General features: G+C 59.0%; 1 protein-coding gene across 8 annotated transcripts in view; it reads right to left on the bottom strand.

The window, feature by feature from the left end:
• Nucleotides 1-16771, bottom strand: part of LRP1 (LDL receptor related protein 1) — an 86731-nt gene that overhangs the window by 41823 nt on the left and 28137 nt on the right. For all 8 annotated transcript variants that reach the window (XM_077788649.1, XM_077788642.1, XM_077788644.1 and 5 more), the window contains exons 7-12: nt 4004-4166; nt 2742-2964; nt 1941-2130; nt 784-927; nt 408-644; nt 94-274 (exon numbers count right to left, since the gene is read on the bottom strand). In XM_077788649.1, coding sequence (XP_077644775.1) covers nt 94-274; nt 408-644; nt 784-927; nt 1941-2130; nt 2742-2964; nt 4004-4166 — 1138 coding nt within the window. The remainder of the gene's footprint in view (nt 1-93; nt 275-407; nt 645-783; nt 928-1940; nt 2131-2741; nt 2965-4003; nt 4167-16771) is intronic.

Raw genomic sequence — 16771 nt, 5'->3', positions numbered from 1 at the left:
CCTGGCCTGGCCACCACAGCTCGTGACAAGACCCAACCACGTCCCCGTGGCTGTGGCCCTGCCAGACAGCCCTGCCCACCCAGGCACTCTCACCCATTCAGGGGGTCCACCACGATGGCGCGGGGGTGCGTCATCTTCCCCTCGATCAGTGTCTTCCGCGTCTGGGCGGCCTTTTCCAGCCGTGCCACGCTGATGGTCTTCTTGGGGCCATCATCTGTCCAGTACAGGTTGTTCCCCATCCAGTCCACAGCGATCCCCTCCACATTGTGGATGCCTTTTGGGGGAAAAGAGGAGTGGGTCTGTCACCAGCCAGGAGGTGAAAAGTGGAAGAAACAGCCCCAAAAAACGCCCAGTCCTGACCCAAACTGAGGGGGATGACGGATGCCCAGCCCCTCTTGGCCACGCACCGTCCTTCAGGATGGTCTCCCGCTCCGTGCCATCAATCTTCTGGCGCCCGATGAGGTAGCTGGTGGTGTCAGCAAAGTAGATGAAGCCGGTCTCGGCGTGGAAGTCCAGGGCCCGGGGGTTCATGAGGTTCTCGATGGGGATCATGTGCTCATCGGGCACCTTGGCGCCCATGTCCATCCCACGGATGATGCCGGGACGCCCCTTCCCATACACCAGGAACAGCTCGTGCTCGGGCTCTGAGGAGAGACAGGGACAGCCGTGGCCACCAGCACCGCCACGGGGGTGGCACGTGGCACTGGGGGCACAGCAGAGAACGCAGAGCCCATGGCTCCAGCCCCTCGCCCCCCATCCTCCCCGAGGAAGGCCAGCTCTCACTTTTGCAGGATTTCCCGTCGCTGCCCAGGCTGAAGCCGGAGCGGCAGCGGCAGGTCCGGCTCTTGTGGCTGTTCCCCAGCAGGCAGATGTCCGAGCAGCCTCCCGGCTTCCCAAACTGATCCGGCTCGCAGGCATGGCTCCGGACTGCAACACAGAGCAGGGCTGCAGCTCCCAGGGGCATGGGGGGGACAGGGACGCGGGGCTGCAACCACAGGGACATGGGGGGACAGGGACACGGGGCTGCAACCACAGGGACATGGGGATGCTCTCTGGGGTCCTCCCTGGGTTCATTCCTCCTGGGAGCTCCCAGTCAGGGAAGGGCTGGGCACAGCACAAGGCAGCACAGAGATGGGAAAGCGCTTTCCCATGGGAAGGATCCCTGGGGAGAAGCCAGCGTGTCCCAGCACACCACCACCACAGGCACATGGCCACACTGCCCCATCCTGCTGAACCAGCAGGACAAGCCTCGGCAGCAGGGACAGCCAGCACCACCCGGAGAGCCCCTTAATCACACTCCTTCCCCACTCAGAAATCTCCTGATTAATTTTATATTCTGGAAAATGCCGAGCAGGCTGCAGGCACTAAGAGGATTTATCAGGAGTAAATTGATTAACTGCAGGAAGGTGCCGGGGGTGGAGCGGGCAGGCAGGGATGGATGCAGGGAGGGGTGGGCGCAGCACTGGAGCTTCCAATTCCCTGGAAATCCCTCAGTGCTTGGGAGCACCGGGCTGAATATGCTGGCAGTGGGGACAGAGAGTAAGAGGGACCATTAATATTTTAAGATGCCACATTTGCTCCCACATCTCTGTACTCTCCATGACCCATCAACCACATGGCACAGCTCCCACAGGAAGAGACACAGCACTAGTAGGAAAAAGGGGGCACCAAGGATGTTCAGCAGCCCCCAGAGCCCTGGGGAGGAGGAATTCCATAATCCTTGAGGTTGGAAAAGACCTCGAAGATCACAGAGTCCGACCTGTGACCAATCCCCACCATGTCAACCCGGCCAGAGCGCTGAGTGCCACGTCCAGTCAATCCTTGGACAACCCTAGAGACGGGGACTTCCAATGCCTGACCACCCTTCCCGTGGAAAAATTCTTCCTGAAATCCCACTGAGGCGCCTGTTGGGAGCTGTTACTCCAGAGTCAGGGTCCCACCTGTGGGCTGGCGCCGCTGGTGGTAGATGTGCAGCGCTCCGCCCTTGTCCACCCGTGTCACCACCTGGTACTCGGTGCTGTTGAAGCGGTTGACGCGGATGACGCTGGTTTTCTGCTGGGCGTTGGCGTTGTCCGAGTTGGTGGCGTACAGGTAGTTCTCAAAGACAGTCAGCCCGTACAGGTGCTCAATCTGGAAGGTACCAGGTGAGTCACCAAGGGATTTAGAAGTTGTGAGGGCTACAAGGGATTTAGTTTGGAGAGCCAGGCTCCAGGACACGCAAAACTCCCAATCCCACCCAATGGCTCTTGTCCATCACTGACCATCAATGATGACCATCACACCTGATGGCTCTTGTTCCTCACTGGCCATCAATGATGACCATCACACCTGATGGCTCTTGTTCCTCACTGGCCATCAATGATGGCTATCACACCCGATGGCTCTTGTCCATCACTGGTCATCAATGATGGCCATCACACCCGATGGCTCTTGTCCATCACTGGTCATCAATGATGGCCATCACACCCGATGGCTCTTGTCCTTCACTGGCCATCAATGATGGCCATCACACCCTGGCCCTTGTCCATCACTGGTCATCAGTGATGGCCATCACACCCTGGCCCTTGTCCATCACTGATCATCAGTGTGGGCTTGACCATCACTGGCACAAGATCATCCTTGTCAGGACCATGCTCAGGGCTCAGCATGTTCTTTGCTGGACCACTGAAGTCACAACTGCAGAGCAGTGGCACCCAGGACACCGAGCTCTGATCCCAACCCTCTCCCCCAAACCCACTCACCAGGATGCCCTGGATGATGGTGTGCCTGTTCTTGCCCTCGTAGTCCACCACCTCGATGTAGTCCAGGTAGGCATCAGCCCAGTACACCAGGCGGTTCACCAGGTCCAGGGTGATGCCGTGGGGGAAGACGATCTTGCTGTCCACCAGCTTGGTGCGGTTCTGCCCGTCCATGTCGCAGCGCTCCACCTTGGGGATCTGCCCGTAGTCGGTGAAGAACACCTTGCTGTGAGAGAAGAGCAGGGTAGGGAGCTCAGAGCCAGGATGAGCTCCGGGAGAGGAAGGATATGGATGTGTGGATCCCCACGGGGTCTGGCTCAGAGCTCCCGGGAGCTTCAGATGTGCTCGTGTCACTGGAAGAGGTCCACATGCAGATGTGAAAACACAACCTGAGGCAGCTGCTTGTGCATCCCAGGGCTGTCCTGCCTGTGGTGGCAGCTCCCAGCACAGCACAGCAGAGCCAGGGACCAGCACTGCCACCACAGAGCCCAAGGGACTTAACTCAATCACCTGTGGGGCTTGTCTGCACCAGCCCTGCTTGAGCCTGGAGTCTCTCTCCAGGATTCTCTGCGATTTGTTTGTTTATATGAAATACTTATTATTTTCTGCTCAGTAACACCAGCTTTTTCCATCCGAGCCAGGAGGGAAGTGCCCATCAGGAAAGCACCTGGTAAGGGGGGAGTTTTCCTCTTTAGTGGTTACTCTGCTCTGCCCTCCCTGGCCTTGGCCACACCAGCTCCCAGGGGCTGGCAGCTGCTGTGGGTGCCCTGAGCTGCTCCCATGATTCAGCATCCTGGCATCCCCATCCTCGTGGCTGTCAGGAGGCAGTGGCTGGGCACACGGGCACAAGGGAGCTGTTCTGGATGCCCACGGAGCCACTCCAGCTCCCAAAAGCTGGAGCAAAGCTGTGACCACGCTGTGGGTACCCTGAGCTGCTCCCATGATTCAGCATCCTGGCATCCCCATCCTCGTGGCTGTCAGGAGGCAGTGGCTGGGCACACGGGAGCTGTTCTGGATGCCCACGGAGCCACTCCAGCTCCCAAAAGCTGGAACAAAGCTGTGACCACGCTGTGGGGCAACAGCTGGAAGCAGCAGCTGGTCCTGAGCTGGGCCAGGTGTGTCCCACAGGACTGAGCCCTGCACAGCTGCTGCCAGCACAGTGTCCCTGCAGAGAGGGCTCACAGAGGTACAGGAAACCCCCCGCCCCAGAGGGACAGGCCACCCTTGCCAATTGTCCCCAAGGGCAGGGAACTCCCAGGACTCACCCCATGGCTGGGTCCAGCGCAATTCCCTTGGGATTGTACAGCTCCAGGTCCAGCAGAGTGACACAGGTGTCCCCGTTCTTGTTGCAGACGAAGATCCTGTCATCAATGTCATCCACGAAGTAGAAGTTGCCCGTGAGCCAGTCGATGGCCATCTGCTCCACGTCTGGGCCAGGAGAGGGAGGGAGGGGCGTGAGGCAAGGAGGGACAGAACCAGGAGCCCCCAGGGTCACCAACACCAACACAGCCGAGGAATGAGACCATGGGAGCCAGGAACGCAGTGGGACCTGCACCCACAGCAAGGATCTGCCCTGCTCACCCTGCATGGAGCCACAGGGCACCCGCAGCACCCACGGCACCCACGGCACCCACAGCACCCACGGCAACCCATCCTCTGCTCCCCAGGGAGACCTGCTGCCCCCAGACAAGGCAGAGACATCACACACAACCAGGACAGCACCTGGTGTGAACACAGGGAGAGCATCCTGCAGAAAACACCGGGAATTTATCCTGCAGAAACACTGGGAATTCATCTGCAGAAACACTTGGAATTTATCCCTGCAGGAACACTGGGAATTCATCCTGCAGAAACACTGGGAATTCATCCTGCAGGAACATTGGGAATTCACGCTGCAGGAACACTTGGAATTTATCCCTGCAGGAACACTGGGAATTCATCCCTCAGAAACCCTGGGAATTCATCCTCAGAAACACTCGGAATTCATCCCACAGGAATACCAGTGGAGCAGGGGGAAGCGCTGCAGGGTGGGCGCCAGAGAAGGGAGTGGGCAGCAGGGAAGGGGCTCCAAGAGCAGCCCCGGGATGGGACACGTGGCAGCGAGGAGGGGCCAGGGGCAGATCCCGCTGGGCAAGGTGGGAGCAGAGCTAATCCGGACACCCCGGGGCCCGGAGCAGGTGAGAGACAGCACCTGGCACCAGCATGTGAATATTTAATTAAATCCTGTTCAATCGGATCAACCCAACGCGCCTGAATTCCTGCCCCGCCACCGGCTCAGCGCTCAGCGCTGCTCAGCCCCTGCTGAGCCTGCCAGGCTGAGGGGCTGCAGCTCCCAGACATCCCAAGGGTTTTGGAGGGCTGTCCTTTGGATCAGTGCCCCCCGAGACCCCCCATCCCCAGCACTGCAGCACCACAGCCAGCACGGACAGGGACAGGGGCACAGCAGCCCTGGTCAGAAGGACCCAGAGGTCAGAGGGACTCAGGGAGTCCTGGAGGAGCAAGGATGGGGCACAGAGAGCCCCCAGCCCCAGCACCCCAAGATCAGCAGGATCTGGACAGTCCTGGAGGAGCAGGGATAGGGCACAGTGATCCCCAGCCCCAGCACCCCAAGTTCAGCAGGACCCAGACAGGTCCAGAGGAGCAGGGATGGGACACAGAGACAACCCAGTTCCAGCATCCTGAGGCTAGCAGGATCTGGACAGTCCTGGAGGAGCAGGGATGGGGCACAGCAGCCCCCCAGCCCCAGAACCCAAGTTCAACAGGATCTGGACAACCCCAGAGGAGCAGGGATGGGGCACAGTGACCCCCCAGCCCCAGCACCCCAAGGTCAGTGAGACCCAGACAGCCCCAGTGGAGCAGGGCCAGACAGCACTGAATTATTAACCAACGCAGGAGCTCGGGAGGGAAAACACGAATCAAGCCAGGAGGTTTTGCAATGCCCCCACCCACCCTGGTCCTGGGGCTCGCCTCGGCGATGCCGACTCCATCCCCACTGCCAGGCTGGGATGAGCACACAGAGAGTTTGGGGTGCTCAAACCCCATCCCCGACGCCCGAGTTATCCACCCCAGCCCACTCAGGCCTCGCTGTCCCTGCCATGGCCCTGGGGACGGGGATGGGGACACGCAGCCGGCGGTGATGCCGACACTGACCCCCCCTCCGGAAGGGTGAGGCCGCGGCGCCCGCAGCCACCACCCGGCGAGAGGCAGCTCGTAAAAACAAGTGGAAACAGCCCGAGCCAAGGAATGAGCATCAACCCCAAACCCAGCCCGGCGCGGAGCTCAATGTGCCGGGGTTGGCACAGGGCTCCTGCCCCAGCCAGGACCCCCTTCCCCAGCTCCTGGGGCAAAAGAGGGGTTTGTGATCAGCAAAAAGCACCTAAAATGTACACTGGGGTGCCAAGGGCCACGTTCTGCCCTCAAGACAGAGTCCTGCTGTCACAAGCAGCACCCACCGCCCTCTCCTGCTCCCCAGCCAGCACCCCCAAACCCCCCCGTGACATGGGGAGGGGGCGGCAGGGCCCTGCCGGGGCGAGAAACACTTCAGCGGAGGGATGTGCAAGAATTCCCCAAAAAAAGCAGGTCTTGGCTGGCGCCTGCGTGGCTGAGTCAGAGTCACAGGACCGGGGGAGCGATCCAAGCAGGGGCGGATGGGGAGCGCTGGCAGAACGGCTCGGGGGCCCTCGCCCCCCACCCACGGCTGCAGACCCCCGGATTCTGCTCCTCGAGGGGGTCCGGCCATCTCTGTCCTGTCACCAGAGCCCTGTCCCGGCGCTCCGGCCGCTCCGAGCCGAGTCCAGCCCGACGCTCCGAGAGGAATCCAAAGGGAAAACGGCCAAAACAAGCCACAGAATTCCAGCCCCACACTCCCCTCACGCCCATCCTGCCCCAGCCCGGGCAGCTGAGGGTCCTGGCCCAGCCGGGGGTCTCCGGCCAAGCCCCAGCTCCAAGCAGGGCAGCACAGGGCTGGGGGGCTGGCGGTGACGCCAGCACTTGCTCCTCTCCCAGGCTTTATTTTTGCAGCTGGAAAGCATTACCCTCCTCAAAGGCTTTTGTTTTCCAGCTTTGCTCCTTCTCTCCCCCCTCACCATCCTCCCATCTCCTTCGCAGGAATCACTTTTTATTTTTTTATTATTGTCATTGTTGTTATTATCATCATCATCACTGTTATTTTCATCATCATCATCATCATCATTATTATTATTATTATTATTATTATTATTATTATTATTTTCAGCTCTTTCTTGTAGCCTCAGCTAAACCTGGATTTCCTCTTGAACTTTTGGTGGAAGCTAATTTAGAAAACATCTATTTTTAACCCCTGGCGTTGGCCTGCAGAAACCTTAGCCCCCTCCTTCTCAATCTTTGGAGAGGGAGGGAGTGGGGGGCACAGAGTCTCCACTTTTTCTCCAAAAAAAATATCTTTCCCGAACTAGTTAGAGGAAAGAGCCAATTAAATCTGCTTTCCTAAAAGAACCCTTTTAAGGCTCTTTCCCCAAATTTGCCCTAAACCAGGACACCCCACCAAGGATGGGTGCCCAGGGACGGTGCCACAGCCACCCACGGCCATGGAAACACCCTTTGGACCCATCTGAGGGGACCAGCAGGGCTGAGCCTGTCCCCTGGAGTGGTCGTACATGATTTCCATGGAGAATCCCGAGGGCAGAGACCACCCCCTCCCTCCTGCAGCCCCCCTCGGGTGCCTCTCCCCACCAATTCCCATCCTGGAATCAATCCTCCCCCTTGCTCAACCTCGTTGCGGGCGATTGCGACACGCCGAGCTCATTTCCCAAGATTTATTTATTTGAGAGCGTTTGGAAGGGAGCTGGTGGGGGCAGAGAGCGGGGAATGTCGGCTCTCCAAGGCTCTTCCTGGGAGAGGCAGCCAAAAAAACCTCACGGGGACAGAAAAAAACCTCACAGGAACAGGGTCCAGGCCATCAGCCCCGCTGGAGGGGGAGGTGGCCTTGCCAGCAGGGAGGACGGAGGACGAGGGAGCACCGAGAACTTCATCAAAGTTGCTCAACATGGGCGGGTTGGCAACTTCAGCAAACCCCAAAACCCACCCGCACAGATGTTTCCTGGTTTCACACCCGCCAGGGCCTGGCTGATCCCAACCGAGCTGTTCCTGAGGTCCACAAAATCCTGCGTGCCTCACTGTGACTTGGTTTTCCCTTTTCACAGAATCCCGGAATGGTTTGGGACAGAAGGGATCTTAAAGATCATCTCAGTCCCACCTGAGAGAACTCACACTGTCCTGGGGTGCCCCAAGCCTCGTCCAACCTGACCCTGGACACTTCCAGGGATCCAGGAGCAGCCACAGCTGTGCCAGGGCCTCCCCACCCTCACAGGGAGGAATTTCTTCCCAAAATCCCACCTAACTGTGCTCTGTGTCAGTGGGAAGCCATTCCCCGTGTCCTGTCACTCCAGTCCCTCTCCAGCTCTCCTGGAGCCTCTTCAGGCTCTGGAGGTTCTGAGCTTTCCCTGGAGCCCTCTCCCATCCCAGCTCCATGGCAGAGCTGCTCCAGCCCTCACAGCATCTCCATGGCCTCCTCTGGCCACATCCTTCTTCTGCTGGGATCCCAGAGCTCCAGGTGGGACAGTCCCACTCAAAGAACTCCTTGACACAAGTGGGTGACGGAGCCCACATTTCCCACTGGAGCTGCAGCCTGAAGTTCTCCTCCCCTTCACCCCGGGCTACCCGATTTACCCCCACTCCCAGTGAGGCACTGCAGGGCTGTGGGTTTTTTGGGGAAGGAGCTTTGCTGAGCCAGCACATAACTTTGCTCTGCATGAATCAGTTGCTGTGCAGTCTGCAAACGCATCAATTGTGGCCTGACAGGAGGAGGAAGGAAACGCACAATCTTCCCTCAGATGAAACCTGGGATTTCGACAGGCCTCGAACAGCTGCGAGGGGGACGCAGCCGCTCAGCAGCTCGTCCAGACTCCTGCACAGTTGAGCAAGGAAAAGGAAAACACCCCCCCCCCAATATCCACAAAGGTTCAACAAGTTCAGGAACCAACACAGCAAAAAAAAATCTCGGAATTCCAGAATCCCTGAGGTTAGAAAAAACCCTCCAGGATCACGGAGTCCAACCTGTCAGATCCCTGAGTGCCATATTCAGCTGCTCCTCGGACACCTCCAGGGATGGGCACTCCACCACCTCCCTGAGCAGCCACTTCCAACGCCTGACAACCTTTTCCATGAGGAAATTCCTCCTGAAACATGTGGATGTGGCACTTGGGGACACATTTCAGCAATGACCTGGGTTAGTAGTTGGACTCAAGGATCTTAGAGGGCTTTTCCAACCTTAATAATTCCATGGTTCTAAGTCTGAGAGAAACTCTACTTCTCCCCTCAAGGGAGCACTGCCAGGAGAGCAGGACAGGGATGGTGGGCAGGAGAAGTCCAGCTCTACTTGAAGCAGCCAGCAACATCCCTGGGCACGGAGCTCTGACACCAAACCCTTGCTCCCATTCTGCTGAGGAGCATTTTCCCCCTTGCCCCAGCACACAGGACAGAGAACACAAATGGGCTGACCACCACTGCCAACATCTGGCTTTTGAAATAAAAAGAATAATAAAGAAATAAAAATAAATCAAGAACACTAAAGTCCTATAAACAGCTGGTTCTTGCTTCCCCAGCATCAACCAGCCTTGACACGAACCCTGAGCGCCTCAGGAGAACCACAGAATCCGTGGTTCACATCCACACCACATCCCACGGAGGGCAGGACGCCGCGTCCCCTGCTCCGGGCACAACTCGGGGCAAGCAGGGGCCATGGCCAACTCGCCACCCAGCGAGAAGCCCGGGCGGGCTGGCGGGTGGCCCCAGGAGCCCCCCGGGCCCCGGAGCCGCCGGCACGCGGCCTCGGCGGAAAAACAGCTTGGAAAAGTTGCCGAATATTTCGGCTCAGAAACGCCGGCGGCGGCGGCGCAGGAACGGAGGCTCGTCAGGAATGCGTTCCCCAGGGCTGCTGAACTACATCGGTTTCCTACTTTCCTTTTTATAGGGAATGATCCGTTTGATACATTTACATAATGCCATAATCTGGAGGAATTTCTGTCTTTTCCCTCCACAGACATCCTCTCCCCGGGAGAACAAGACCGGCTCTGTGACGGCACCGCGCTCCGTGGATAAACACTGCTCCTGGGGACAATTTTCCTTAATTAGAAGTATGTTAACAGGACGAGCACAAAGACAAACTCCCGCCCCCGAGGGCGCCGGACGGCCGGACAGACACCCCCGTGCCCCCGAGGGTCCAGCACGGCCCCCCAGCTCCAGGAACAGCCAAGCCCTTGTGTCCGAGCAGGGCAGGAGGGGACGGCTGCCACCGCCGCCACACACGGCCACAGCCGTCACGTCAGCCTCGTTCCCTCAGCAAACCAGGCTCAAAAATAAATAAATTCACCCCCCTCCCTGCTAAGATGTTTCGCTGCGAGGAGGAACCGCTGGGTGGAAGGCGGCCAGCGCGTCTGACTGGCCGCTGGGACGGATCCCGGGGGCTCTGCGCACACTCACGCCCGTCCCGAGTAACAGAAACGTTTTCTGGGGTGACGCGGCACCCCCGGGCTGTGCAGCCCCCACAGAGGGACATCCCAGCCTGAGGACAAGCTGGAGCGCTGCCCTTCTCCAGGGAGGGAGCCTTGGAACCCCCAGTCCATGTCCTGCCTGTGCCTCGGACCCCCAGTGCAGCACCATGGCTGCATCTGAAGGGGAACCACGTCCAGGGGATCACCAACACCCCTCCAGCCCCTCAGTGACACCATCTCCAGCTCCCCAGGCTGGGGACACCCCAAATTTGCCTCCCCTTCAGGCCATGTTCTGCTAAAGTGCAGCACCACGGCTGCATCTGAAGGGGAACCATGTCCAGGGGATCACCAGCACCTCTCCAGCCCCTCAGTGACACCATCCCCAGCTCCCCAGGGTGGGGACACCCCAAACTTTCACTCCTCCCCATGTCCTGGCTCAACCCCGCAGCATCCCTGCGGAGCCTGGCTGAGGCACCGGAGGTGGGAAGAGCAGGAACAGGGATGGAACCAGCTCTGGGCTGTGTGGAGGGCAGCCAAGGGACTGCTAATTACTCTGCCTTAATGAGACCATTCCATGGGCACAAATATTCCACAGAGGCTGAGGGAGGGACGGGGCACTTGGCTTCCTTCTGGGTGAGAGGAGAGAGACACAGGCTCGATGGGAGCCCGTCACTGGGGTGATCTGGCGGGAGGGGGGATGAGAAAGCAGAAATGGGGCCAGCGTGGGCAGGAGGGGTCCCAAGGGGCTCCTGCAGCGAGCCTGGCACGAGGCAGGGCAGGATGGACACACAGATGTGTGCTGGGACACACAGATGTGTGCTGGGGCAGACACGCTCCTGTCCATGTGAAATCAAACCCATGAGCATCCTGATGACTCAGGACATTCTCGTGTCACCCTTTTGTCTCCTGCAACAACGCAGCTCACCCCTGCCACCACAGCCTGGGGGGGTTGCAGGGGGACTCAGTCCCCTTGGGAGATTTATTTCTGTTCCCTGTGAGGGGAAACACCAGGTAAGGGGAGTCAGAGGTGCTGGGCAGAGCCACAGCAGGGTCCTGAGTGTCAGATCTTCGTTAACAGGCTGATTAAAATCACCATCATGATGTCACCCCCTGCCACACAATGAGCTGGTGGGAGTGCATGGCTCCGGACATGGCCTCCAGTCCCTGTTCCCTCCATCCCCTGCTCCCTCCAGCTCCTGCTTTCCTTCAAACCCTGCTCCCACCCAATCCCTGCTTCCCCATGAGGTCCCTGCTCTCCTCTATCCCCTTTTCCGACCCATCCCATTCCCTGCTCCCATCCATCCTGGTCCCTGTTCTCCCCTATCCCCTGCTGCCCTCCTTGTCCTACTCCCATTTACCCCCTGCTCCCCTTTATCCCCTGCTCCCATTTATCCCCTGCTCTCCCCCAGCTCCCACTTTCCTTCATCGCTGCAACAAGAGCAGCCATAAACAGTTAAAAAAAAAAACAAAAAAAACAAAAAACCAACAGAAAGGAACCACGAGATGAAGTTACCAATCATCCCGTTCTCCTTGCCAAGTGAGTTCACGTCGGAGCCTCTTTCTTGGCCAGGATGAGGCAGCAAGGAAGAAAAATAGCTTTCCATGCAAAGTGGGGGAAGAAATGTACTTGGATTCCTCTGCAGAGCAACATGGCCCTGAAATCAATCTGTCCCAGCAGCCACAGCTCCTCTGCCCGCTGGCACGGGGACAGGCCATTCCCAGTGACAGCGAAATGGAGTCCATGAAAACACCGCCCGAGCCGGGCGGGCTGGGATTGATGCTGCCCAGGAAGGGATTTTAATGGTGGCCAGATTGCTGGCGTTTAGGGTTTATAACGCACTCAGGATCAAATGTCCTGATATTTCAAACCCCTTCCCGGGGGCTTGTTTTATAAAGGAAAACAACAAACCTTCAACTGAGAAATAATAAATCATGGCACCTCCGCAGCCCTTCCCCAGCAGCCCCACGTGGATCCTGCTGAGCCGCAGAATTCCTGCTGCTGGGCTGGACTGGAAAACAGTGCTGGACTGGGAAGAAGCAGTGCTGGACTGGGAAGGAGCAGGGCTAGAACTGGGAAGGAGCAGGGATGGACTGGAAAACAGTGCTGGACTGGGAAGGAGCAGTGCTGGACTGGGAAGGAGCAGGGCTAGAACTGGGAAGGAGCAGAGCTGGACTGGGAAGGAACAGAGCTGGGACTGGGAAGGAGCAGGGCTAGAACTGGGAAGGAGCAGGGATGGACTGGGAAGGAGCAGGGCTGGAACTGGGAAGGAACAGAGCTGGGACTGGGAAGGAGCAGGGCTAGAACTGGGAAGGAGCAGGGATGGACTGGGAAGGAGCAGGGCTGGAACTGGGAAGGAACAGAGCTGGGACTGGGAAGGAACAGAGCTGGGACTGGGAAGGAGCAGGGCTAGAACTGGGAAGGAGCAGGGATGGACTGGGAAGGAGCAGGGCTGGAACTGGGAAGGAGCAGGGATGGACTGGGAAGGAGCAGGGCTGGACTGGAAAACAGTGCTGGACTGGGAAGGAGCAGTGCTGAGACTGGGACAGAGCAGGGCTAGAACTGGGAAGAAGTTCTGGGACTGGGGAAGCCGTGGTGGGACTGGGAAGGAGCAGGGCTGGGACTGGGAAGGAGCAGGGCTGGACTGGGGGAGGCGTGGTGGACAGGGAAAGAGCAGCGCTGGAACTGAGAGAGCAATGCTGGAACTGGGAATGAAAAGTTCTGGGATTGGGAAGGAGCAGAACTGGGACTGGGAAGGAGCAGGGATGGACTGGGAGACAAGAACTGGGACTGGGAGAGGAGAGCTGGACTGGGGGAGCAGAGTTGGGACTGGGGGAGTTGTGGTGGTCAGGGAAAGAGCAGCGCTGGAACTGGGAATGAGCAGTGCTGGAACTGGGAATGAGCAGTGCTGGGACTGGAAAACAGTGCTTCCCTGACTGGGAAGGAACAGGGCTGGAATTGGGAAGGAACAGAGCTGGACTGGGAACAAGCAGGGCTGGAACTGGGAAGGAACAGAGCTGGGACTGGGAAGGAGCAGGGATGGACTGGGAAGGAGCAGGGCTGGACTGGAAAACAGTGCTGGACTGGGAAGGAGCAGTGCTGGGACTGGGACAGAGCAGGGCTAGAACTGGGAAGGAGCAGGGCTGGACTGGGGGAGCAGAGCTGGACTGGGAAGGAACAGGGCTGGAACTGGGAAGGAGCAGGGCTGGACTGGGGGAGCTGTGGTGGGACTGGGACAGTGGCACTGGCACTGGGAAGGAGCAGCACCAGGGCTGGGATGAAGCAGTGCCAGCTCCAGGCACCTGCCAGCACAATAAATGCATTCCCCGGCCTCACCAAGCTCAGCTGCTGATCAGCTCCTCCCGGTTCTGCCCATGCAAAAAAACCACAGAAAAGGGGAAAAAGAAAGCGAAAGAGCGTGAGGAGGGGAAGGGATGGGCCGGGAGCGGGGAGCCACCCCAAGAGCCACAGAGCAGCCCAGAGCTCTGCTCCTGACACGTGTTGCCCAGTATTTTTCCACAGTCCAAGCAAAGGGCTCCTGCCTTCCCCTGAGAGCCGAGTGTCACCCGATCACAGCACACCGGAGGTGGGGATTTAACGCCGCTGTCAACGCCGGCCGGGGGGGCCCAGAGGTGATCCACACAGCCTTGGGCTGCTGCCAGCTAAAGGTGGCCTCCTAAAGATGGTCCTGGCCTCTGTGCACGCTCCAGAGAGGTGCTCCCACCTCCTGGTGTCACCTCTAGGGGACGGGGACATGAATCTGATGGAAGGAGGCACAAATCCCCCAGCACAGCTGCTTCCCTGGTTGTCCCAGCCCTGGGTGCGTGGCCGAGTAGCGAGGATTGCTCAAGGATGTGATCCCTGACAAATGGCCCCAGGATGGGGGGACAAGGCCAGCAAGATAAGCTTGGAGAGCAGGGGGAGCTGGGGGAGCTGGGGGAGCAGAGAGCTCCGGCCGTGACACGGGAAGCAGCAGCACAAGAGCCCAGTAACAGATTTTAATTATTATTTTTTAGTGCTCTGTTTGGCTCTGAAATTCCTTAGAAGCCCGACTCCAAACAAACAAGGACATTGTCTGGGGAAACACGTGGAGGCTGGAATCTGGTTGAGAAAAACCCACGGGATCACAAAGTCCCCGGAGGTCAAGGATCTGCCACGGAGCACAGAGGGTCCAAGGGGAGCGGGGACAGGTCCCCAGCCGTCCCCTGCCCCACGCCAGAGGGGCTCAGGGCTGACAGGGGGCTCAGAGTGAACCCCCCTGTGCCATCCTGATGCTCCGAGGGGTCGGGCAGCCCGGGCACGGGCACGTGCCTCCGTCCTTGAGTGCCAGCGGAGGCGCGATGCCTGCCAGGATCCTCCCGGGCAGGAACACTGCGGGATTGTCACACGGAGAGGAGGAGAGGGACAGCGGGATGGGAGGAAGGGTAAGACAAGCTGCCCTTGTTACAGTTCAGTGGTGGCAGGAAGGACGAGCCCTCCCCGTGCCATGGTTTGTGCCTCATCCTCATCATGGGGGTGAGCACAGAGGGACACCGGGCTCCCGGGGCTGGCAGGACTGGACTGGGAAGGAGCAGGGCTGGGACTGGGAAAGAGCAGTGCCACTTCCAGGGTCCCTGTGGAGATGGGGACAGGCTGGAGCCACACCATCCCACCTGTCCTGGCCATTGGCACCGAGCCCCACACGTCCCCCCGAGGTGCCCAGAGCTGCTCCCCAGGCCACTCCAAGTAAGAAATGATCCAATTCCAACAGGAAGCAGGAATTTTTGTAAGAGAAATGGATGGAAGGCTTCACCACCCTTCACCACACTCTGATTTTTAGTGTGTCCCCGGAAAAACACCTGGGGGTGGGGAACCAGCCAGCTCAGATCAAGCAGGAAAATCAGTGCCTGTGACAAATATCCACGGGCAGCGGGGTGGGAGCCGAGGCACTGCGGGAAGCCCTGCGGCTCCCGAGCCTGTGGAGAGCAAAAAGCTTTGGGAGCGTAGGGACCAGGGGAGCAACGAAGCTCTGAGGACAGCGGGTCGTGCCAAGGGCTGTTAACAGCCTTCATTTAACACATCTCCCACAGCACAAGTGACAGTAATCTCTGCAGGAGCAGAGCAGGACAGGGAGGCAGGGGAGCCGTCGGAGCCGTCGGAGCCATCGGAGCCAGGCTCATCCCGGGTCTCCCCCTGCAGCTCCAGCCCCTCAGCATCCATCTCCCCGCATCAGATGCCAGCTCAAGCCCCACTAGCAGCAGGCACCAGGGAGGCCCCATTCCTGCCAAGCAGATAATGCCATAAAGAAGCAAATAAAGAGGGAAACCACTAATTGGGATTCACGCCAGTGTCCTGCAGGAGAGTGACATTATCTCCTCATCGTGACATCCAGCACTCATCAAATTCACTGAATTCACTCCTGCACTTCCTTTGTGCTGATGAACCAGCCTCGCTCTGGGGGAGCCTACGGAGAGGGGCACCAAAACCAGAGACTCCCTAAACACCAGAGACTCCCCCAAAATCCCAGGAGGGGAGCAAGAAGCCGAGCCCTGTCCAGCTCAACTCCACACTATCGCCTGTGAGAGCAAAGGGTGAGGCCTCTCCCTAAAAATACACCCTGCCCTAAAAATACACAGGGTGAGCTTAAATTAACTGTGCACACACACCCTCGGCAGCGCCCGCAGCCTGCCCGGCCCAGCCACACGCAGACCCCGGGACCCCCAGGATCCCTGGGACCATCCCCAGGATCTCCAGGATCCCTGGGATCCCCAGGATCCCCAGGATCTCCGGGACCCCCAGGATCCCCAGGATGCCCGGGACCCCCAGGATCCCTGGAATCCCCAGGATCCCCAGGATCCCCAGGACCCCCGGGACCCCCAGGATCCCAGGACCCCCAGGATCTCCAGGATCCCTGGGACCCCCAGGATCCCCAGGATGCCCGGGACCCCCAGGATCCCTGGAATCCCCAGGATCCCCAGGACCCCCAGGACACCCGTGACCCCCAGGATCCCCAGGATCCCCGGGATCCCCAGGATTCCCAGGATTCCAGCTCACACCCCACTTCATTCCCCAGCTCACACCGCACTGCTCACACCCCACAGCAGAGAATCGCTCTCAGCTCCAAGATCCACCCAGGACCTTCACTCCTTTGCAGAGATCCATTCATCCCAATTTGCTGGACGAGCCATTGCTCACCCAACAGCACAGCGGGGTGGGGTAAGGGGCTCCCTCTCGCTTCAGGCCCCCCTGGAAGTCTCTGCAGTTTCAGGAGGCAAAAGACACCCCTGGGGGGATAAAAAACCTGACAGAGACTTTCTGCAAGCTCCAGATCCCCCAGTTCCACCCCCCCAATTCCAACTGACTTGGGCAAAGGATAAAAGCAGTGACAGGAATGGTGTCCCACATCCCAGCTCTCCTGCTGTGGCACCCACCCGCTTTCCCCAGCCCCACTGCTCTGTGCAGGCAGGGAAGGTGCTGGAAGCCCACAGGGACTCCTCAGAGAGCACCAAAATCCCAACCAGTAACTC

The sequence above is a fragment of the Lonchura striata genome, chromosome 27, assembly GCF_046129695.1.
Source record: "Lonchura striata isolate bLonStr1 chromosome 27, bLonStr1.mat, whole genome shotgun sequence".
NCBI classification, from domain to species: Eukaryota; Metazoa; Chordata; class Aves; order Passeriformes; family Estrildidae; genus Lonchura; species Lonchura striata.
Note: the sequence above shows the minus strand (reverse complement) of the source record. Positions and strands in the feature narration are given on the sequence as shown.